Source organism: Solanum tuberosum, unplaced genomic scaffold (genome assembly GCF_000226075.1).
Source record: "Solanum tuberosum cultivar DM 1-3 516 R44 unplaced genomic scaffold, SolTub_3.0 scf00192, whole genome shotgun sequence".
Lineage (NCBI taxonomy): Eukaryota > Viridiplantae > Streptophyta > Magnoliopsida > Solanales > Solanaceae > Solanum > Solanum tuberosum.
The window spans coordinates 562,257-587,388 of record NW_006239115.1 but is presented as its reverse complement, the minus strand read 5'-3'; the positions used below and the strand labels follow the sequence as shown (position 1 = coordinate 587,388).

General features: G+C 34.2%; 2 protein-coding genes across 4 annotated transcripts in view; one reads left to right on the top strand and one right to left on the bottom strand.

Moving 5' to 3' along the window:
* Positions 1-12,376: 12,376 nt before the first annotated feature.
* LOC102583647 (calmodulin-binding receptor-like cytoplasmic kinase 2) lies at positions 12,377-14,957 on the top strand. Its single transcript, XM_006355074.2, has 6 exons — positions 12,377-12,614; positions 12,908-13,155; positions 13,323-13,482; positions 13,776-13,865; positions 13,996-14,294; positions 14,623-14,957. The coding sequence occupies exons 1-6, from the start codon at positions 12,401-12,403 to the stop codon at positions 14,941-14,943; spliced, it is 1,332 nt and encodes a 443-aa protein (XP_006355136.1). The 5' UTR covers positions 12,377-12,400; the 3' UTR covers positions 14,944-14,957.
* Positions 14,825-25,132, bottom strand: part of LOC102592705 (uncharacterized) — a 21,546-nt gene continuing 11,238 nt past the window's right edge. The window contains exons 2-3 of one of the 3 annotated variants that reach the window (XR_001474370.1): positions 15,621-15,702; positions 14,825-15,380 (exon numbers count right to left, since the gene is read on the bottom strand). Coding sequence is in view for 1 of the 3 variants with exons in the window: in XM_015312191.1 (XP_015167677.1) it covers positions 15,128-15,380 (253 nt within the window). In the remaining 2 variants the exon portion in view is untranslated. The remainder of the gene's footprint in view (positions 15,381-15,620; positions 15,703-25,132) is intronic. The other 2 variants (XR_001474371.1, XM_015312191.1) reach the window with 2 other exon arrangements.

Sequence of the window (25,132 nt, the reverse complement as noted above, 5' to 3'; positions counted from 1 at the left end):
TATGTTTCAGATACCCCAACACACGTTTCATTGCCATCCAGTGGGGTTGATTCGGATTACTAGTGAACCGACTCAGTTTGCTAATAGCACATGCTATATCTGGTCGCGTACAATTCATAATATACATCAAACTTCCCAACACTCTGGCATATTCCAATTGAGAGTCACTTTCACCTACATTCTTTTGAAATGTAAAGCTTAAAACAATTGGAGTTTTGACATTGTTGAAATTCAAGTACTTGAACTTATCCAATACTCTTTCAATATAATGAGATTGAGAAAATGTTAGTCCCTGAGAAGTTTTGAGAATCTTGATCCCTAAGATCAAATCATCAACTCCTAAGTCCTTCATATCGAACTTGCTGGATAGCATGCGCTTAGTAGCATTTATATCGTCAATATCTTTATTCATTATTAACATGTCATCAACATACAAACAAACAATAACTTCATGATTCGAAATATTTTTAACGTAAACACACTTATCACATTCGTTAATCTTGAATCCATTTGCCAACATTGTTTGGTCAATTTAGCATGCCATTGTTGGTGCTTGCTTGAGCCCATAAAGCGACTTCACAAGTCTCCACACTTTCTCTTCTTTACCAGGAACCACAAACCCTTCAGGTTGTTCCATGTAAATTTCTTCCTCCAATTCTCCATTTAAGAAGGTTGTCTTTACATCCATTTGGTGGATTTTAAGATCATGCACTGCCGCTAGTGCTATTAACATCCTAATTGATGTTATCCTTGTTACTGGAGAGTATGTATCAAAGTAGTCCAGACATTCATTTTGTCTGTATCATTTGACTGCAAGTCTAGCCTTATATTTGTCAATAGTCCCATCGGCTTTTATTTTCCTTTTAAAGATCCACTTTGATCTTAAAGGTTTATTTCCTGGAGGAAGATCAGCCAATTCCCAAGTATGATTACTTAAAATTGATTCAATCTCACTATTGACTGCTTCTTTCCAATAGATTGACTCAGATGAAGACATAGCTGCTTTAAATGTTGGAGGCTTATTTTCAAGCAAGAATGCCACAAAATCTGATTCGAAAGAAATGGGTTTCCGTTTGCGATTACTACGCCTAGGATCCTCACTAGGTAGTGTATTTTCCGTTGATTCCTTCTGTGGACGTTTAGATCTTTCACTTGTTGACTCACATTCATTTTATACGGATAAATGTGTTCTGAGAACTCATCGTTATTCGACTCAATTATCGTATTAACATGAATCTCAGGATTATCAGATTTGTGAACCAAAAATTGGCAGGCCTTACTGTTCACAGCATATCCAATAAATACACAATCTACTGTTTTTGGTCCAATTTTCACCCTCTTGGGTAAAGGAACTTATACCTTGGCTAGACACCCCCACACTTTGAAATATTTCAAGTTGGGTTTTCTTCCTTTCCATAACTGATATGGAATCGATTGTGTTTTGCTTTGGGGTACCATATTGAGTATTTTGTTAGCCGTAAGGATGGCTTCCCCCCACAGGTTTCGCAGTGAACTAGAACTGATTATCAAGGAATTCATCATTTCCTTTAATGTTCTATTCTTCCGTACCGCCAAACCATTTGATTGCGGTGTATATAGTGCAGTAGTTTGATGAATAATACCATATTCCAAACATATCTCTGCAAAAGGAGATTCGTATTCTCCACCCCTATCACTCCGAATCATTTTTATCTTTAGATTCAATTGATTCTCCACTTCATTTTTGTGTTGCTTAAATGCATCAATTGCTTCATCCTTACTATTAAGCAAATATACATAACAAAATCGAGTGCAATCGTCAATAAAAGTTATAAAATACTTTTTCCCACCACGAGATGGTGTCAACTTCATATCGCATATATCTGTGTGAATTAAGTCTAAAGGTTTTGAATTTCTTTCAACAGACTTATAAGGATGTTTAACAAACTTACTTTCTACACATATTTCACATTTTGATTTATCGCATTTGAAATCAGGCAATATTTGTAAAGTAATCAATTTCCGCAAGGCTTTGTAATTTACATGTCCCAAATGGGCATGCCATAAATCATTTGACTCCAATAAGTAAACAGAAGCAGAATCTTATTAATATTGTCAACAACCATTACATTCAGTTTGAAAAGGCCCTCTGTGAGGTAGCCCTTTCCTAAGAACATCTCATTCTTACTTATTACAGCTTTGTCACTAACTAAGACACACTTAAACCCATTCTTAACAAGCAGTGCAGCAGACACTAAATTCTTCCTAATAGTAGGAACGTGCAGAACGTTGTTTAGAGTCAACACCTTGCCGGATGTCATCTTCAACATAACTTTCCCAGTTCTTGCAATCCTTGTTGTTATTGTGTTCCCCATGAACAGATCTTCATCGAACTCAGCAGGAGTGTACATTGCAAAGGCTTATTTCGCAGAGCAAATATGTCGAGTGGCACCTGAGTTGAGAAACCACTCCTTGGGATTTCCAACTAAGTTGCACTCCGAGATCATTGCACATAGGTCATCTACATCTTCCATCTCTTCCATGATGTTTGCTTGATTTTTGCCTTTGTCTTTGTCCTTTCTTGGAGCACGACAGTCAGAAGACTTGTGACCAGCCTTACCATAGTTGTAACAATTGCCCTTGAATTTCTTCTTGGCCTGTTCGGACTTCTTTCTCTTCTTGCCTTTAGTAGGAGCTTCTTCAACAATATTAACTCCAATTATTGTCGAACTCTTACGAGACTTCTTTTCGGCGGTCTTATTATCTTCCTCAATCTTGAGCTGAATCACAAGATCTTCAAGCTTCATTTCCTTACGTTTGTTCTTTAGATAATTCTTGAAATCGTTCCACGAAGGAGACAACTTCTCGATCATTGCAACCACTTGTAAAGCTTCATTTACTACCATATCCTCAGCAATCAGATCATGGAAAATAAGTTGAAGTTCCTGCACTTGTGATCCAACAGTTTTACTATCTGACATTTTATAGTCTAAAAACTTTACGACCATAAACTTTTTCAAGCAAGCATCTTCTGTCTTATATTTCTTCTCAAGTGTATCCCACAATTCTTTCGAACTTGTCATTGCACTATAGACATTATATAAGTCATCCTCTAAAGCACTCAAAATGTAGCCATTACATAGGAAGTCTGTCTGTTTCCATGCTTCAATAATCATGAACTTTTCTCTGTCTGGCATTTCAACAACAGGCATTAGAGTTACTTCATTGGTAAATTTCTGCAGACCAAGAGTGGTAAGCCAGAAAAATACCCGTTGCTGTCATCCTTTGAAATTCACACCAGAGAATTTTCCCGGTTTCTCTGCTGATGGTACAACAGTTCGGGTTGGTGCAGCAACAACCACCGTCACATTATCATTTGCCATTTCAAAATCAGAATTTGTAAAAAACAGAAATTGATACAAATGACTCAATAAGCAATAACTTAAATTGCAAACTTAATAGGAGTATAAAACCACAAAGATTTTTGTCTCTACTAGAAACACAGATTAAAATACAATAAAATAATTTCTTTAAGATTGTTAGCAATCTGTGTTTAAAAACTAGAATTACTGATTTCAATAAACTTTTTCAGAAACACGAAGTAACCAAAGTTTAATAAACCAGTAAGAACAGATGAACATAAATTAATTGACAAAACTAAAATCAGGAAAGACGTACCACAATCTGGAAAAACAGAATCAGAAAAAGATCAAGTCCACTGAATGCACAGTATCCCCTTAAGGAAATTATTCCCCTCTAGTATCCGAGGTTTGATTTGGAATATGTCCTCCCAGGATAGAATGATCTCAATCACTAGTGTATTGATACCCAAAACTCTAGTGTCAGCGAACCACTCAACAACAGTAAAGTACACGAAGAAATTTTGTGCAGAAGAAGAAGAAGAAATCAGAAAATTCGTAAGGAATAAGTCTGAGGAATTAATGTATTTATAGGTAAGAGGAACTGGTTCCGAAAGGTTGCAATCCTTTCAAAATCCACACGACCATTCATGAAAGTTTGCAACCTTTCAAACGGTCATGACTGTTTCTGAAAGTTGCAACCTTTCAGAACAGTCACTTCCAACGCGGGAAACTCACATAAAATGGGAAAGATTTAAATAAAACGGGTCGCGCGTGGATCTGAGTCGGGTCGGGTCAATTAACTAATTAATTGAAACGCTTCGGTTAATTAACTAATTAAAACGTTGGCCATTTAATTTAATTTAATTAATTAAATAAATAATTAACTAAAATAATTAAAACAGACTTTGTCCAAAAAATAATCTCTAAGCCGAGCGACGACAACGACGACGGCGCGAGGGGTTCCTCTTTCCAACCCTTTTAACAATTAATAGGAGTGTTTCTATATTTAAACTCTCCTATTTTTACTTTCCACACCGATGAGGGACAAATGCCTTTTCAATAAAGCATAAGAGGACTTTTCAAGTTCTCAACTCTTCAAGTTCCCAACTTTTCAAGTTCCTCTCTTTTCATCTTCCCTTAATTTCCCATTAACTCTTGCTACATATCCAACAATGACAAACGAAGGAGATATTTACGATGTTAGCACTGCCAAGAAGGAATCATAAGAAGAATGACGAACTATTGTCCGACCCTACACCAAACGAAGCGCTAACATCTCACTCACATTCGACCACAAAGGCAAGTGTAAAAAATATCGGAAGCTTCCCACATACATCATGCCTGGAGTATAGTGGATCACGAAAATTGACACTACAAGGTAAATTGTGGAGATTTTTTACAAACAATGAGGTTGATGTTCAAGACACTTGAAGACTTCTCTCCTAAAGAAAATAGCAACATCTGTAAAGAGTTGGAGTAATGTAAGCGTGCAGAATTGGAGATGAAGGAAATCATCATTTCCTTAGAGTGTCGACTTATGGAAGCATTAAACACTATTGAAAATATTTATACATGTGTTTGCATTGGTATTCATTGATTTGTATTCATATAATAAATTGATATACATTTGTATTGGATACATTCGTCTATATTTATTAATAAATTAAGATGCATTTGTTTACATTATATCTTTCTAATTTTATATAGGTATACATTGGCCCGTATTTATGTAACAAATTTGTATGCATATGTTTAAACTGAAATTGGTATCCATTGGTCCGTAACTCCATATTCAACCAACAAATTTGTATATTTTTATTTTAAATTGAGATTGATATTTGTTAGTATACATTAGTTTGTATTCATCTAGTAAATATGTATATATTCATTTACATTACTATTTTTATAATATTATATTATTATATGATGATTTGTATTCATTGACAAGTTTGTATACATTTATTTGAGATAAAATTAATATTCATTATCAAATTCAATATTTTACAAAATTATTATAAACATATTAATTAATTTTATAAGTACCAAAATAAATACTCTAAAAGCAAATTAGTGTATTCTATAACTTTTGATAATTGAGGTGAAAAAATGGTCAAAAGACTTTAGAAAATTGACTAAAGTAAATATAACTTCCGTCCTATTTACTTGTTAAATATTTCTTAATTTGATTTCTCTTTTTATTTGTCATTTATAACAAATCAAGGAAGGATATTTTTTTTTCTTCCTATTATATCATATAAATATTGAGTTAATGTCTTTAAAAAATATAGTGCATGAATATGTTTTAAACTTTATTAATTAATAGGAATAAAATGGTACACTCACTATATCCATCGTTATTTTCTTAATATGTGTGTCAAATCAAAATTTGACAAGTAAAAAGCTAAAGAGAAAGTATAAGGGAAACAACAATATGCAACTGAAAAAACATAGCATAAATTTTGACATTTAGGGGTCGTCTGATAGGGGATTACTAGAAAAATTAGTTCATGTATGATGTGTGGTATTATTTGGTATTATGTTTGGTAGGAATCTATGTATAACTAATCCATGGATTAGTTATACATCCTACATGGTATTATAGGATGTATTACTAATACCTTTCATTTGGAGGTATTAGTAATACTTATGATAAGTCTATGTAAAGATAAAAATATTCCTCAAATTATTTTAATTATTTTCTTGTTTTTATTTTTTATATTTGTACTAATAAATTTATTTTAAAAAAATTAGCTTACAAATTATTTAGAGAGTGTTGTATTTTACTAAATAAATTCAATACAATATTTAAAATGTGAGTTGTTTAACACTAATTAAAGGCAAATATACCACTACATGACGTTTGTAATCTATATATATATATATATATTACAACCTGAAATTTTTATGTGTAAATGTAGATGATTTATTCCATTTTGTTTACCGTCTTTTTGGTTTTAAAAGTAGATGATTAATTTATCTTTTTAAAATTGAAATTGACATTTTGGGAGTGATCAATTTATTAAGATGAAAATTATTTATCCTCAAATAATTCAAAAGAAAAAAATAGCAAACATGACAACAAAATTGTTCTTCTCCTAGCTAACTAGAAGACCATAAAAAAAACATTATTATCCGACAATTATCTACATTGACCCAGTTACAAGATAATTCAAGGGTATAATTGGAAAGAAACTCTTTATAGAATATTAATTCAAACACAAGATGAGATAAGAACAATGAACCAAACACTTGAAAAAAATAAAGGCTGAACCCATGAACGGCCCCTTAAAGTTGGCATCAAGTTTCACTTAGACACTTTAACTGGGCTTTGTTTATTTTGAACACCTGTAGTAGTCGTTTGCTGTGTCATTTCGATACTTTTTTATATTCCCAGATCCAACTTAAGTGTGTGTTGACAAACGCCCTTGCTGGAAAATAGACCATTCTTTAAGTGACAAGTGGATTTTTGTTTTAAAAAAAAAGAAAAACATCACTTTTAATTTATTTTTTCTCCAGATCTGTAATCCCATGCCCCCAGTTATTCATCTTCTTCTTCCTAAACTCCACCAAGAACATGAGAATCTCCCAATAATTTCGTTCTCTGTAAATTCGTTCTTCATCTTCTTATTTTGTGCCTTGAAATTATTATCTTTTTCTTCTCAGTAATTTTATTCTAATTTTTAAAAAAAAAAAAAATTATCCTCTCCTCCATTATCTATATATAATCTCCCCTTATCCCAACCCATTTCCTCCATTTTTTTTTCTTTTCTATTATGTACTTTTTTACTTGTTTTATGAGAAGTCATGTAGCAGAAGATACAAATATAAGAGTTTCACTTTTTTGAAATATTAATCTCTATTGTAGTTGGAGAGGATTCGGTAATTATAAATTAAATAATTCAATTATTATTTCTCCTCTAGCGGATATAATGTAAAAGAAGTGAAAAAAATAAAATTATTGTGTATTTTGTATTAGTATTGAATGATGGATAAAAAAACAAATTTGATTTTCAAGAAAGAAGAAAAAACTAAGTAGTGTATAAACCCAGCAAAAATTATATGCTTTCTCAAAATTTGTGTCATGATAAGGGGTGGTCTATGGTGGCAGAGAGAAAGAGTGAGGAGGAAGAAGGAGTGAAAAGAAAATCGATGAAGGGTGGTGGAAGATTGTAGAGAGAGCGTGAGGAAGAAGAAGAAAGAGAAAACAAAAATCACCAAAAAAGCTTCTCAAACACGCTTAAAATTCGTGTTGCATAATCACTATGCTGAGTCAGCAAAAAGTGTCCAAATGACACGATGTAGTCCTACATAAAATGTTTAAAATGAACTAAGTTCAATTAAAGAGTCTACATGAAACTTTGTGCCAACTTTAAGGGCCATCAATGGGTTCAGCCAAAAATAAATTCTACACTACCAATACTCACTTGATAAAAATACTGCATTAGTAATTTATGTGTTATTAATCTTTAGAGTCGTCAATATGGGCTAGGCCCGTTGGGCCGGCCTGGCCTAACTTGTAATTTGATAGGACTAGCTATGATTTTTGGAGCCCATTTAAGAAAATAATTTTTTAGTCCCGCCTGAATAAGTCTGCCGATTTGTGGGGCTTGAAAAATATGAATAGGGCCGGGCCATGGGCCAAATAAAAATTAATTAAAAAATAAAATAAAAATAGAGTATTAAAAATAATAAGAGTCTGAACTCAAAATCTTTTTAAAGTTTGAAATATTACAATTTAAATACAAATTATGTTTATAAAATATGTACTACATAAAATAAAAATTTTCTAAAATTTCTAGGAAATCACTACATAGGTCGTAGCCTATGGAATATTGTGTTTTATTATGATCATTGGAAAACAATTATGTTAATATTTCTATTTAGCTATTTATGTTTTTACTTGAAATCAAACTTAATAAATATTATAAAAATAATTTTATTTGTTGATTTGATTAACAAATAGTAACACTAACTCCATGCAATATTGTCTTGTCGATATTTATGACAATATTTTTAAATTATAATTTAATTTAAAAAATTATAAAAGATATACTTCTAAGAAAAGAAGGCTGGGCCGGCCATTTTCTGACTCACTCAAAAAATGAACTAGCGCAGCCTGACTTGTAAAATTTCAAAGCCTATATGAATTAACCTGAATGAGATGGGTCAACCCATATTGATAGCCCTATTAATCTTTATACCAAATGATCCTTAATAAACCTACGGAAGTATTATTCTCGCCTCTAGTTCTTCACTTCACTCTTGACGGCATTACGGCACAGCACGGCACGGCATGGGGGCACCAGCGACTCTCCATCTCTTCACACTGTTATTCTCTCCATTCTGGTAGTGGTCTTAACTCCAATTTTTTTTTTATTTGGGTTGCTTTTCTACAAATTCAACTTTATAAGGCTTTTATGTCTAATTCTTGATATGGGTTTCCTATAAATTAACAGAAACAGGCATAGCTTGACTATAATTTCGTACTAATCAATTCGTCTTGGTGAATTTTGAAATTGACAAAGTAGGATTTGTTTTGTACTAGACTTTGATTTATTATTTGTAATTATATGCTTTGTCTGTTTCTCTTTGAACTCTAATTTTCATTTGAGACCTGAGAAAGTAACATGTCAAATTACAACTGATGAAGCAAAGTGATGGATGAAACATTGTTTATCATATTTAGAGAAAAGAATCATTGAAGTTGTGTCGACTTTTCAAAAAGACACTTAACTTTGTGGGCATACTATTACCCCACAAAGGTATTGAATATCATTGTAAAAGGGGCCATTTCGGACCATTTCCTCACCTGGTAAGACGTGCGTGAGGCTCACGCTAATTTCAATCCGACCCGATTTGTTTCAAAAAGTGATGCTCACGTGTGATACACACAAGCTATATCTATATTTCCATTAAACCTAAAAAATGTTCCTAAATTAATTTCTCTTCCCCGTCAAATTTGACATTTTCACACACATTTTATTTATTTATTAATATAAAATCCTTTCCTTCAATCTCTATTTATCCTGTTCTTTCCGCTAATCAGGTCTTCTTTTGGCTTTCAGTATATAATTATCTTTTTCTGTGATTTTTTTTCTCTTTTTGTTTCTCTTTCTTGGTGTTGTAATTGGGATTTGCTTTGTTTTTTGTCTTTCTCAGTTTTTGGGTTGAATTTGTTTTAGTATTTTCTCACTTGGGTGTGAACAATTTTTGCTGGGTTTGAGTTTGTTCAGTCAAAATTAGGGTTTCGAAATAGAAGGAATTTGAGAGTTGATTGCTGAATTGGGACTTTAAGGAAGTTGTTAATGGAGATGATTATAAAGAAGAGCTTGAAAATGGTAATGCCGAGTTTGAAACGGTAATGTTTTGGGGAAGAACATGATTTAAAGCAAGTAAATAATTAATAAAGAAAACAAGCGAAATGTGGCACTTTTTAATTGGTTTTTATCAGCAAAAACAAACCTTCATGCGCGTGTTGTGCGTGTTCACAAATCAGGTGAGAAAATGGGTCAACATGGCCCTTTTACAACGATATTCAACACTTTTGTGGGGTAATAGGACACTTGTACAGTTAATGTATCTTTTTTGAAAATTCGAGACAATTATAATTCCAGCCTAGTTTTTCACTGAATAACTATTTGTTTGTATGGTCAAATATCATATACATAATACATTGATATTTAAAAAGCTGATTTCGTTGTTCAAACATGTTGGTCACTTGGTCTTGAATGCGCTTTTTGTTCTTCTTGTTTCTTTAGTACACTAATTTTCTGCAGAACATGTTGGTTGCTAATTATTTTATAGAAACTATGGAGTCTCAAGATGAACAGAATCTAATTTGTTCATCTTCTGGTACTGTCCTTGTTGAGAATGAGAGCCAAAAGGCCCTCACTAGCAATGAAGCTATTGATGAAGTTATTGAAATTAAAGAAGGAAGATTTACTTCTAAAGCTTGGAAACATTTTAAACCGGTGAAGATTAATGGTTCCCGCTTTGGTGTTTGTAAGAATTGCGGTGTTTGTATGAAATCAACTCGGAATCATACTCCTAGGTGACCCAATAGTCCGAGTAACTTGGAAAATAAAGGTGGTTAGGGGTGAGATGATGGTTGCCATTGATATTACTTTGATCAAGATGTTTCACGTAGAGAACTTGTTCATGCCATCATTTTGCATGAGAATCCACGGACCATTGTTGATCATGTGGGAATTAGGAAGTTTATTGCTAGTCTCAAACCGTTATTCAAAATGGTGTAGAGGAACACAATCAAAAATGACATTTTGAAATAAAAAACTTTTAAGTTGCCGGAGAAACTCACAAGTAGAATTGCAGTAACAACTGATTTGTGGACTTCAAACTAAAACAAAATGGGTTCATGGCTATTACGATACATTTTATTGATGACTCATGGTAGCGTCAGGATCATATCTTGAGATTTGTTTATTTTCCCGCTCCACATGATAAGGATACTTTATGTAGTGTGTTGCTCAATTGTTTGTCAAAGTAGAATCTCGAAAGAAGTATATGAATAAATACAGTTGATAATTGTAGCACAAAACAATGCTATGATGAACACTTTGTTAGGTGAGAAACTTTCTTAATAGTTGGTGTGCATCGTGCATATTTATCTAAGGTAAATAATAATTACTCTTTGTTCGAATGATCTAAACAAAAAAAAAAGAAAAAAAACAATTACTATGTTCCATGTGACTTTGGGGAGATCTGAGAGAACTTTTGAAGAAGCATGCAAGTATCTGTTTCACTTGTATCATTGAGGGGGGATTTGATTAAAGTGAGCTGCTTGTTTTTCCTTTTTTAAAGTATTTATTTATCATATACAATCTGATCTGTTGAAATGCTCCCACTCCAACCCCTAAAAATACTAAATCCATTATTTCCATGCAGAAGATCTTTAACTAGCAGCTTTGGTCTTACTTGGCCCTGGTTAAGAGTATTGTTCCTATCTACAACTTGTGTTCGATACCAAGAGAAATCTCTTCAGATGAAGTCCACAAGCAATGCTCTGTTGGACTTGGAGGGGGAAAGCAAAAGCTCTTTCTCATCCTTCGAATCAAAACTTTTGATCTGCAACGGAGGGAGTGATCTGCAGTCACAAATTTCCAAACTTAATCCGACTATCAAGAAGCCTGAGATCTCTTCAACTTCCCAGAGCCAAGTTCTAGACAAGGTCAAGAATTTCCCTGGAGTGTTATCAGAAGCAAACAAAAAACTGGAGGTTGATGCAAAGGAAAATCCTAAAAAGTATGATATAGAAGAACTCACCCGGGAGGATTCTGAATACATAGAAATGAATTTAATATAAGGTGTTGCAGAGCTTTATTCCTCTGAGGCTGTTGCTGCTGCTGAGTCTGCAATAGCTCATCAGCAACCAGTGATTCCATTAGCTTCAAGCAGTAGCGCAACCACCAATATTGATGACAGTAGCGATGAAGATGATGGTTGACCTCTCACAGCACTATTGATCCTTGGAGTGTTGGATGAACAGTGTTTTAAAAATTAAATAGTTATGGCATGTAGTTACTGTTTTGAGTGTGGGCGCTGATGTGATGCAAAACTAAGCAGTAACTAGGGAAGCATAGATGCTGGGGTTTAAACAAATGGAGACAGTTGACAGAAATGGAAAAAAATGGATAACAAAGCTCCAAGCAAAAGTGACGTAAAACACCTAATGTTTAGTCTGGTGATATTATTTTTCCTTTGTGGCAGTACCAAAGTCAAGATCCTTTGTCATTCTTTCCATCCCAAGATAACCTTATACCATAATATTAAAATAGCAGTAGTAATAATGAAAATGGATAATTTTGTAAAATGTGTTGCTGACTGAGTCATTCTCAGTTTAATCAACCAATGGGCAACATGTCCAAATATTTTTAGCTTTCAATCAAGTCCAAGAAGTTTCCTTTAGCTTATGGTGATCAATAAAATATAAGAAAATCATCAAATGTTTGAAAGAGTCTCCTTCATCAATGACAACTTTAAGAACATGTAACACATTAATATGGAGTTTTAGCATTTGATATGGTCAACTCAGAAACCAGATGAAGGGAACAAACAGAAGCCAAAGGCAGAGTTTCCAACAACACTTAATCATTGATTACTCTGCTGGACCTAGAAAGCATCATCACAAGTTTGGCTTTTCCTTCAAAAGTGTCACGAAAAAGCTAAGTGATGTTTTCTCTACACTTGTCTTTTGGCAGAAGAAAGCCAATTCTGAGACCAACAGAAGTCAAAGTCCAGAGAGGGAGGTCTCCTGTAAGTTACTAATCCAATCTCATAAATAATTTTATTATCGTCATAAAGATTCACTGTTTATCAACATGTCTGAGGGCTGATAAGCTGATTTATGGTGACATTTAAGTCAGAAAATGGATCCAGTTCTGATATAATTAGAGGGGTCTATTTTACTTTTAGTGTTTATGCTTTTATGGTGCAAATCAATAATGATATGAATCCAAGTTATTTCCATCAAGCTTTTTGTAGCTGAGGATATCAGGGAGTTCTTGCTGTAACTAATTTACTTGGCATCTTTCTCCTTTTATCTGTAGCATCAAAAGGTAGTAACTCTTCCGGAAGCAAGAGGGGAATTTTGTTGAAACCCCAATACTCTAATTCCCATAGAACTTCAATGGCTACCAGGGAGCAGCTAGGTACATTCGAGTTCTCGTTTGAAGAAATTTGCCAGGCGACTGGAAATTTTTCTGCTGTACACAAGATTGGTGAAGGTGGGTTTGGGACAGTGTACAAGGGAAAGCTTAAGAATGGATTTCCTGTTGCTATTAAGCGTGCTAAGAAGGTACTGCTTTGTATTGAATTTTGTTATACACATTACTCTTTGACCTGCTCTGAACAAGAGCATAGGTTGTATTCTTCAGTCACAGTTTTAATCAATGATCTCTAAAGTTCTGAGACTAACAGGTATGCTAGATTGTGCTCAAAATCTTTATACGAAATCTTTTGTAGGATTTGCGAGTGTTGGCAGAATTCAAGAATGAAGTCCAGGCATTGTCAAAGATTGAACATCTAAATCTTGTTAGATTTTATGGATTTCTGGAGCTCAGAGATGAGAGGATTATTATCACTGAATATGTCAGCAATGGAACACTTCGAGAACACTTGGATGGTAGGTCAAGAAAGTCACTAGTCATATTATTATGCCATGTTCAACTAACAGGATTGTTTGGTTTACTTGATTATTAGTCATACTCTCAGTGGTATTTTACTGAGAACTGGATGAAGCATTGTCTATATTAGTTATTTGCTCCAATCTTGTTTAAATTCTAAAGATACCGTGACGTGTTAAGGCTCTAAACCGTTAAAACTACTTGGCTATTATCCTAATTTGATCTGATAACTTGGAATTTTTTTGAGTTAATATTCAGTGGAAATTAATGTCATCTGCTATATATAATCCAGGTAAGAATGGAACCGAGCTTGAAGTTGCCGAGCGTTTGAGCATTGCTATTGATGTAGCTCATGCTATTACCTATCTGCACTCGTACACAGGTAGCACGTCATGTTTGCTGACTACAAGGAGTATTTTATTAGATGCCAATCCATTGTCACTTTATTTTTCTTTTAAAGAATGAAGAGAGTTGTTCTTAAAATGCTTACCAAGTGTTTATGTTGATAACAGATCCTCCAATTATCCATAGAGATATAAAAGCATCTAACATACTCATCACAGAAAATCTCCATGCTAAAGTAGCAGACTTTGGATTTGCACGATTAGCTGCTGAAGATCCCTGTGCTACACACATTTCTACACAAATAAAAGGGACTGCCGGCTATTTAGATCCTGAGTACTTAAGGACATACCAGCTTACTGAAAAGAGTGATGTCTACTCCTTTGGTGTTTTGCTTGTAGAGATGATGACAGGAAGACATCCCATTGAAACAAATCGAACCATTGATGAGAGAGTGACGATAAAATGGGTGAGTAAGTCTATGAACTAACTAAAATTGTATTCAATAAATAGCCCAAAGTTGCATGCAATTGACAAGGACGCGTGTACTAGACAATTGAAGGTAATTTTTTGCAAATTTTCATCACGTGAAACTACCAGCTGAGGGAAAACAACATTCTACCATATTTCTGTCTAAATTGTGCCTTACTCATTTTTCTCTTAAGAAACAACCATTACTATAGAGCTTTTTCTTCTTTTTCTTGGATTTAATAAAGTTGGACATAATAGTCTGTACTTCCATACTATCCATTTCTACAATGAAGTTAGTAGCTAATGCGAATAATCTTCAAATGCAGGCGATGAGAATACTAAAACATGGGGATTCTGTAATAGCAATGGATCCAAGATTGCGAAGAAGCCCCGCATCAATTGAGGCTGTTGAAAAAGTACTCAAACTAGCTAGACAATGCCTTGCACCTTCCAGATTGGCAAGACCAGCTATGAAAAAATGTGCAGAGGTACTATGGGGAATTCGAACACAGTTTGTAGAGAAAAGTATCCCAAAAACTTCAACCTCTAGCCACTCTACAAACTTTCTGCACAGAAATGCAAAAAGGGATTGGGAGGATTTATACACAGTTAACTATAGCAAGAACTACAAATTTGTGTCCACTTGACAGATTTTTACGCAAAGTGCATATATAACAATGCATAAGGTATGACTTATTGTCAAATTAGGCTACTGATTCCCTGTAGACATACTAGGTGACCTGTATTCTTTTTCATCTGAGTGTAACATGTGTGCACCCGAAATATGTGCAGTCACCTCCACTATATAGGAGGCAGCAGTCGAAGGGTGGATCAAGATAATCTCATAACTTGGCTCATCAGATCGTGTTTGATCATGCTGCACTCAAACAATTCTCCCAAGACCCACCCGTACTTTGAGCTGAAAGTTCCTCCACCACTTTGCTGTGCATACTCAAAAATTATCACGTGAGTGCAAATATCCCAAGTCCTTGCTATGTCTTTTAAGGACATTGGTTGTGAAAGACTTCTGAGAGAGACACTAAACCTTGATTTGTCCTTCATGGATTGATCTTCACAGTCTTTACTGCAGCAGAAAATAGTTAAAAAATCTAGTTTTAAAATGATACACTTAGGGGTCGTTTGGTTGTTGGTTAGGAGTTTCGGGATATTAATGTATTAAATCCTACTTGTACCATGTTTGATAGCCTCTTTTTTTTTTGCTATGTATAAAATTCAACTCACCAAATATGGTGTTTGATTTAGAATCCCGCATAACTAATCTGTGTCTAATGTTATGTAGAATAAAAAGATGGAATAACTAAACCTGCATAACTAATCCTTGCATAAGTCTAACCATCAACCAAACAACCCCGTTGCAAATATTAGATTGTCAGAACTTAGTTGGCCTGCAATCAATAGAGACATGATTAACAGAATGTACAATCATAGCTCTACAGCAATAGGGGGAGAAGACATGAAACCAGGGATATCAGATCAATAGAACAAACGAAGGAAATATGTATGTATACAAGGAACCCGATCTACCTGACACAAGAGAGTTTACAAATATTACAAGTAGAGTTCTCTCTGAAGAACTCCTAGCCATGGACAACATGGTTAAGGATGACAGATACTTTCATGGAGCGCAGAGATATAATATATATATCATCCTTCTCAGATGATGAAGTAGTTAGAGGTGAAGAGAAGAATGACGATAACCTGGAAACCATCAAATCCAAATCTCAAGTCCAGAACAATATCAATCTTTCACCTAGGTACTCCCAGAACACCGGAAGAGTGTATGGCTCCATAGAACATGAAACAATTACAGATAAGGACAGTCAAATAGGTACCATCTCTTTAAGTTTCCAATAATCAGCTCTCTATCTTTGAATATCAGAGGAATAGGTTCCAAAGCATCTTTTGAAAGACCCCAAACTATGGTTCAACAATTCCAACTCCCTATTGTTTTCCTCCAAGAACGTACCTATGGTAGAATGCTGGAAAATGGATAGATACAGAAGGAAACTTGGGATGCGTCATGGTTATTACAATTGTTCTAACAAGATTTGGATCCTATGGTCCAATCTTGTCACTGTTACCATCATTTCAGATAATATTCAAAGTGTCAATATTAAGATTCACACCCAGAATGACCCCCCTTTTCTTCTCACCGTGGTCTATGCAAAGTGTACTGAAGCACTCAGGATGGAGCTTTGGGATGACATTAGGAGTCTTGCCAATAATTGCTTGGACCCTTGGGGAGTTATTGGTGACTTCAATGTCATAATGGGTAGTGAGGAAAAATTGGGAGGCAGAGACCATATATTTGAAGAGAGCCTAGAATATTTGGACTGCTGAATGATTGTGATTTGTGGTCTCCAAGACAGGTTTCTCGGGTTCAACTTTCACTTGGTGTGATAACAGAGATCTACCCACTACAATTTGGAAAAGACACGATAGATTGGTCTACAACTCAAAGTAGTTTCACAACTATAATACTACTGTTGTTTCTCACTTGTCAAGAGCTTGCTCTGACCATGCCCCTCTACTTATTACTATGAAGAATGATAGCCTCAGAACATCAAATATTTCATATTCCTCAATTTCTGGGCTGATCATCCGAACTTCCTACAAACAGTCAAGGAAGCTTGGGAAATAGAGGTGTTTGGGAATCCACTGTACATCCTCCATTAGAAACTCAAAAACACCAGCAAATGCCTTAGTAAATGGTCCAGACATGCGTATGGGGACATTTTTGAAGAACCAAAAAGATTGACAACACATATGAGATTACTTGAGGACAACTGTATAACCAATCACACAGTTGAGAATAGATATGAGCTTTCCAAATGCAGGGAAGAATATACAAGATATTTGAAAATTCAACTCTATCGTCAGACAAAAATCTAAAGCTAGATGGCTAGAAGAGGATGATGTCAATACTGCTTTTTTTACAGCATCATAGAAAACAGAAGAAAGAGGCTCACTCTTAGCAAAATTAAATGTGCCGGAACAATGGATTGAAGGAAATGAGCCTATAGCTAATGCCTATTGTGTCTTATTTTCAGAATATGTTTACTCAAGAGAGGCAGTTAAACAACTTTGAGACTCTCCAATGCCTTGATAATTGTAATAATAATGACGATAACTCTATGCTTAATGCTATGCCTACTCTACAGGAAGTCAAGGAGAGTATCTTCTCTATATATTAATATTGACAGTGCCCCGAGTCCAGATGGATTTAGTGGTTATTTTTATCAGCAAACATGGGAAATCATTTCCACAGATCTCTACAAAGCTACCATGGTTGGTGCTAAGCTCCCCAAATTCTTTACTCATACCTGTATTATTATGATCCCTAAGATTGACCATCCCCAGAAATGCTCAGAACTTAGGCCTATTAGCTTGGTAATTTGACTAGAAAAGTGATTGCTAAACTTATTAATACGAGGTTAGCCAGATTTCTCCCTAGAATCATATCCAAAAATCAAAGTGGCTTCATCAAAGGGATAGTTATCACTGAGAATATCCTACTAGACTAAGAGATCATTGATGACATTAAGAATCCTATCAAAGGAGGTAATATGGTAATCAAACTCGACATGGCTAAAGCCTACGTTAGAGTCTCTTGGTATTTCCTGTGCCTAGTGCTAAGGAAAATGGGCTTCTCTGACCAATGGGTTAACATCATTTATAAATTATAACTACATTGCCAATTATTGGTATTCAGTCATTGTTAATGGTGGCAAACATGGTTTTTTCACCTCCAACAGAGGTTTAAGGCAAGGAGACCCTCTGTCGCCCTCTCTGTTCATTCTTACTGGCTGAGTGCTATACCAAATGCTTATCCCAACAGGATGCATAATTATGTGGATTTCAAAAGCTTCTATATGAATAGCAAAGCCCCCAAAATTAATCACCTTTCTTTTGGTGACAACATCATCCTTTTTTGTAATGGTAGCAAGAGATCCATGACATTGGTCCTCAAAACTCTTAACACTTATGATGAGGTTTCTTTTAATGATAGCAAGAGATCCATCCTTTTTCATAAGCCATTTTTTGGTTTCGTTTAAAACTCTTCGAATAATTTTGTTTTTCCTTTTAAATCTTTTAAGAGTTATAAAATATTTCCTTTTGAATTTTCCAAAAAAATAAATAATAATGAGATCATTAAAAATGGACTTAAACAAGGGAGGGCGTTTCCCGGGAGAACAAAGGGATATTAAATTAATGGAATTATGATACTGATGAAGTATAATGAAGTAGAGCCCCACTAAGGTTTCCTCTGAAATGAGGCATGTAAGGGAGACACTACAAAGAACTTCCATGAGTTATGAAGAAATCTTCGAGCTCATATTGGTCATGGATTGGGGACGAGAATTGAACTCTATGAGATTAAATTTTTAGTTGTTCCTCAGTAGCTCAGTGGTAAAGCGATCAATTGTTAACTAATTGGTCATAGGTCCGAGCCCTACTTGGAGAGATTTGATCGATTCTAAATTCTTTATTTCACAATAAAGAGGCTTTCTTTTCCCGTTAAGAGTAAGTAATCTGTTCCCAATCATTGCCTTTATAGCATTCTATCTCATTATATCACATTCTATTATGTGATATTAGAAAATCATCATCAATACCTCGGTCTAGATTCAAAATAATCCTTTTTTCCATAGCCCTATGCTATTTACAACTAGTCAATTAAGAAGTTTAGAGAGGTCACAATTGCCACGAGCGAAGATACTAATGATGATGAAGAATATTTTGTTATGCTATTTATACTTCCTCTGCTATTCATCCCAAGCCTGACCGAGGAGGAGTTATGGAACGTAAAACAAAAAAGGACATAACACAAAAAAATACGTCTATTGGGCATACTATATGTTATGATTTTTTCATTCACAATAAACAATAGATAGAAAGATAAAAACGAAAAACAATTCATTTCGATAAAAGACCCACACCTAGTTTCATATATTTTGGTTCGCTATCCCGATCATGATTTTCCTACCCCTAGAGAGAAAGGGTACTTCCCTTTTGGGCCGGTTGTGGGAGAGGAGGGATTCCAACTTCTGACACTGTTGTTCATAGGCATGTGCTCAAATATTTTGAGCTACATGCATCGTCCTGTCTCTATTGAATATGTTCTCGGGAGTACCCTAAAAAAGGGAACATTTCCCCTCCCAACCATTTCAGGTTAAAAAAATGTAAAAGCGAGTTTATCCTTAAAAGCCTATAAGAAGGGTGCCTTTCGAGATGTGAAGTGGGAGAGAAGAGATGTTACAATTTGGGGTTTTGAATAAAATGACCTTTTGAATTTTCATATTTAAAAGGTATAAATAATAAAAGGTGTTTACATGTCAAAGGAATAGGTCCAACGAAGCTGATTGACGTGTTGAAGATGAAGGAAGCTGATGATTGGAACATGTCAAAGGAACAGGTCTAACGAAGCTGGCTGACGTGTTTACATCACTGTTGTAGAGTTAGAGTCACACTAGGATTAGACTACTTATATCAATTAGGATTAGATTACGACTAGGATTAGATTATTTATACTTACATTATTATTATTATTATGATTATTATTATGATTATTGTGGTAGGACTCTAAGTATAGTTAACTTCTCCTATATAAGGAGCTTGTAACTCAACATTATTTTCATCAATACAATCTTTGATTTCTCTAATCCTAGACGTGAGATTTCTATAGTTTTCTCTATTATTGGGATACTAGAATACCAAACCATGAATGAAGAAAGGCATGAGAGAAAAACATATTGACTAGTGATTGTAAGGCCCAATTAATCTTGACGGGAAGGGATACCAAAGGTTTCTCCCCTTCCATTTCTCGAATAGAAGTTACCCTATACCTGAAAAAGAAAATTAGAAATTTAAAAATTTGTGCGCTCCTACAAATTGTATACTTGAGGTGGCAGTTTTTTCTTCTTTAGAAGAATGACAAAGTCTCTCTTCTCAATAATGTTGGCATTAAACGTAGGGTTCGCAAATGGTTAGATTGGATCTGGATGGATTCAATATGGATTGCCTTAAAATGGATTGGATTACAATTCACCCATATAATAAAGGAAAAATTACGCGGTTAAGCAAACTTATACTACTTAATTATCCATTATAGCTATAATTTGATATAATTACCACTCGCGACTAACATTATACATTAATTACGTGGGCTGACTTCGAGTTTGTATAATTAGCCACGTTTTGTATATGTATAATTCGCCAGAATATACAAATACATATGTATAATATACAATTATCTAACCGATATACATATACAATTCACTTCTCTCCCACTCTCTGCCCTCTCTCGCTCGCCTCTCTCCTCCCTCTCCCAATCTCGCTTGCCTCTCTCTTCCCTCTCCCAATCTCGCTTGCCATATATACAAATGCATATGTATAATATACTATTATCTAACTGATATACATATACAATTTACTTCTCTCCCACTCTCTGCCCTTTCTCGCTCGCCTCTCTCCTCTCTCTCCCAATCTCGCTCGCCTCTCTCCTCTCTCTCCCAATCTCGCTCGCCTCTCTTCTCCCTCTCCCAATCTCGCTTGCCATATATACAAATGCATATGTATAATGTTGACACCCAATTTTTGACCTCCACTTTATAGATTAATCATCGAGCTTCTTCAATTTCAAATGAGTTAAAATAATTAGTTTTTATAAAATTTCAAAAATAATAAAATAAAATAAAATATAAATAGATATAGTTTGCAAGTTATTTTAAATAGTTGTATCGTTTTTATAATTTTAATATATATATATATGTGTGTGTGTGTGTTTTATAATTATGTATATAATTAATATATTTTAAAAATATTCGAAAATCATCTCAAAAGATTTTTTGCTTTAATTAAGTATTTGTTTGATTAGTTTAAGTTATGTTTATATTTTTGAGTAAATTGTTTACAAGTAAATTAATTGTTTTATTTCATTAAATTTAAGAAGCTCGTTAATTAATTTTGTTTAAATTCGTCTTGGTTGAGAGTTGGCCAAATTTAACTAAATTCCATTTGGCTACAATTTAAATTCATTTGATCATTTGTTTAACTACCATTTTTGCCAACACCTTAAACCCATCTAAGACTCAAAATTGGGCCTATCTATCAGCCCAATTCCAATTCAATACCTATTTTCCTCATACATTCCAGCAGTCCATCTCGTTTTTCCAATTTCCATTCTTCCAATCCAATTCAAATTAATACCCAGCCCATTTCCCAACATAATATTACAACCAGCGATCCAAACATACATACAACAATACCACATCTGACCCAACCCTTTTCTTCTTCTTCCTTTCCACGCATGAACCGACCCTACCCTGTTCTTCCTCTTCCAGACGCAACAAATCTCAGCAAATCCGAAAATCCCATCCAACTACTCTGCTAACCCATACCCTAGCAGTCCCTAATTGATCACCTCACGTCCCCTTTTCCCCTCTTTTCGCGGAAATCGCAGGCCTGCACAACAGCCCTCGCTGTTGCTTCGAAAAGAAAAAAAAATTCAAATTTTTCTTTGAAATCCAACAGATTCCCCCCCCCCCCCCAATCACCCCAACTTCCCCTATAAATAATCCTTTACATTCAAGTGATGGGGACAAGTTTTGGAGATTGAATTTTGACGTGTTTTAGAATTTGATTATTTGGCTATAAACATTTAAACTTAAGAATTTTACATCTAGCTTTCTTATTCTAAGTTCCGAGAAGATCGACGCTCAGATTTTCCTAGCTTACTGTTTGTATTTAGATTGCATAATAGAAGAATCTCCGCTCTCCAGCTCGTTGTCGTCCAGTCGCTGCTCCGAGAGAGGTAAAAACTCTTTTCTAAATCTCGTTTTGGATTCAAATAATGGTTAGCTAACTGGAAAATTTAGACTTGTTTCAGTCGTATCTCTTGTTTGTTGCATTGCTATATGATTGCGACTTATTAAATTTCAATATGTTTAATTGAATCTATTTACTAAGTGTTATTTTGGTTTTAGACTCTTTCACATTCCACCTGTTCATATAGTATATAACTATCTTCCGCCCTTCTCACTTCATCATCACATTAATATTTGAAGTATAATCGTAGGTTGAAGTGTTATCCATGATGTTATGTTAATAGCTCGTCATAATAAGTGTTTATTTCTTTATTTATCGAAACCATTTTAAGTAAACATTGGTCAAAATCTGAAAATTTATTCAAGCATTGAGTTGTTCTTCCTTTAAACAACCACTTTCATGTCAATATACTTCTTTGAAATTTGTGGCTTGATGTGAATATAATTTCATGTTGGCTTGAGCTGAACAGCGCGTTCTTAGTATAATTTCTTCACGCATCCTTTGATCTCACGTAAGCCTCCGTCGGCTCGAGTTCGTCATATTTATGTTTTTTTTTTGTTTTTTTTAAAGAAAATAAAATTTAATTAAAATATCAGGTTCCATGTTTTCTTTTAGTTTATAAAATCTTCATCATGATTGGTTTTAATTGTTGTTCGATGTATAGCAAATTGTTTCGTTAACAGGCCCTCTTTATACTTCAAATTGTATATTGAAGGTTAATTAGTTGTTAATAATGAGATGATCTACTCCTATGATGCCATGCTTATTTCTTTGCAGCTTGCATCATCATATATATGTATGCATGTGTATGTCTCTGTCTAGAACTTTAATAGCTTAGTGTTAAGTTTTCTCTATTTTCTTAGCTTTTGTTTCATTTTCTCCTTGTTTAGCCTGCTTGTCATTGCTAAAGTTTTAGGTGTTTGCTTTGTTGATATATATATAGTTAGTTGGTTCATTTTTGTCTTCTTAAAATCATCTGTCATTTAGAACAATGGCTTTGGTGACCCTTGGAGTTTTGAGATACAAGTTATTCTCATTTCAATTAAAATCACGTCTCATTTGTTTTCATTATTTCAAATACTAATTTTGTTCCCTCTTTTGTTTCTTGTATGAACCCCCTTTTGAGTCCATGGTGGACTTATCTTCCTCGCATTTCCAAGTTGAGCCATAAAGGCTCGATTTTTGCTTTCCCTCTCTCTCGAGTCAGCCCTCTATATATTCGGAAGCTGTTACAGGTCCTGGAGATCCAACATGTTGCTGGAAATTAGTTCAAAAACCCGAAAATGGGCTGTATACATACTGTATACAACATTTATACACTGATATATCGGTTCAAGGCAGAAAATATGTGTCCAAAAATAAAGATACAGGTTGGAGGCGTCAAAGCAGGCTGTATATAGTTGATATACGGTTCAATATACAAGAAAAAGGCTTAGAAACGACCTGTATACAACAATATACGCTTGACGTATACACAAGGTCTCTAAGGGCAGACATTAAGCTGAGGCCCAAATCAGCTGCAGTAGGCCCAAGAAGGGCCCGAATTTATTTCTCCTTTACTCTTAACTTATTCAATTGTGTGATTATTTTTTTTTATTATTATTTATTTAACTCTAACTTTAAGTAACTTAATTAAATTCCCCAAAAAGGCGAGTCATTTTCTTTGTGTTGGTTTATTTTTAATACATTTCACTTATTTTGTTCACTTATTTTAAATTTCAAATAATTGGTCGAATTTTCATGCTTAAATTAACCAATTTGGTTTAAATTATTTTATTTAAAAAAAAAAATGAGTCAAGTAAGTCCTAATTAATCTAGTTTTGATAAAATTCTATTCACTTGCGTTTTAATTCAAATGTTTTCTTTTAGGTCCCTTTTCTCTAAAAAAATAAAATAAAATAAAAGGTGTCATCTATTTAATTATTTTTTCAAATTTAATCAAATATTGCAAATTATTATTATTTTTTATATTAGATCATTTTTCTAAGAATTAGTCAAATATATTTTGGTCAAGTCGCAGGTCAACCGCATGTTAGCGGACACTTCAAATGCTTAGACCCTTCTCGAAGTATAAATTGAACCCCGAACCCTCTTTGGTATTTTCAAATGATTTTTTCTGTTTAAATCTTTGAAAATTATAAGTTTTCTTAATTTCTTTAAAAAATTAAGTGGCGACTCTTTTCTAAGTATTTTTTCTTAAGATATTTTATACTTAGAACATTTCAAAAGTGATTTTTCTAAAGGTTAGGAAAATTACGGCATAACATATAATATACAATTATCTAACCGATATACATATAAAATTCACCTCTCTCCCACTCTTTGCCCTCTCTTGCTCGCTTCTCTCCTCTCTCCTCTCTCCTCTCTCTCCCAGTCTCGCTCGCCTCTCTCCTCCCTATAACATGTAGTTACGAATTGTAATTATCAAACTATAGCTATGGAGAGTAATTAGAGTATTTTTAAGTGGTTATATGTGAAAGTTCCTCTATAATAAATATGGATTTGATCAAATATGATTTGGATAAAATGGTTCAAACCCACTTTAGTCTCCTAAAGCAAAAAAATATTAAACTAATGATAAATTATTAATACCCCAATCCGTACCACCACCGCCTCATTCCTAAATTATTACTCCCTCCGTTTCACAAAGAATGACCTGGTTTGACTTGGCATTAAGTTTAAGTAAATAAAAAAGACTTTTGAATCTTGTGGTCCTAAATTAAAGTTATGTCAAATGTACAAAATTGCCTTTAATCCTGTGGTCTTAAACATGCCACGTGGAAAGCAAAAAGTAAAATGTTACCAGAAAAGAAAATATGTCATTCTTTTTTAAACTGACTAAAAAGGAAAGGAGGTCATTCTTTGTGAAACGGAGGGAGTATTTTTTAAAACAAATTAATTAATTTTTCATATAAAGAGAAGTTTTTTTTTCTACCCCGTACTCCATTCCCACCCACTCCAACCCACCCTACCCCACCCGCACCTCTA

Excerpts from the sequence above, each read along its gene's own strand:
- LOC102583647 (XM_006355074.2), top strand. The coding sequence starts at position 12,401 with ATGAAGGGAACAAACAGAAGCCAAAGGCAGAGTTTCCAACAACACTTA. Across the intron at positions 12,615-12,907 it reads TCCAGAGAGGGAGGTCTCCT|CATCAAAAGGTAGTAACTCT; the intron begins GTAAGTTACTAA and ends TTTTATCTGTAG. Across the intron at positions 13,866-13,995 it reads CTATCTGCACTCGTACACAG|ATCCTCCAATTATCCATAGA; the intron begins GTAGCACGTCAT and ends TGTTGATAACAG.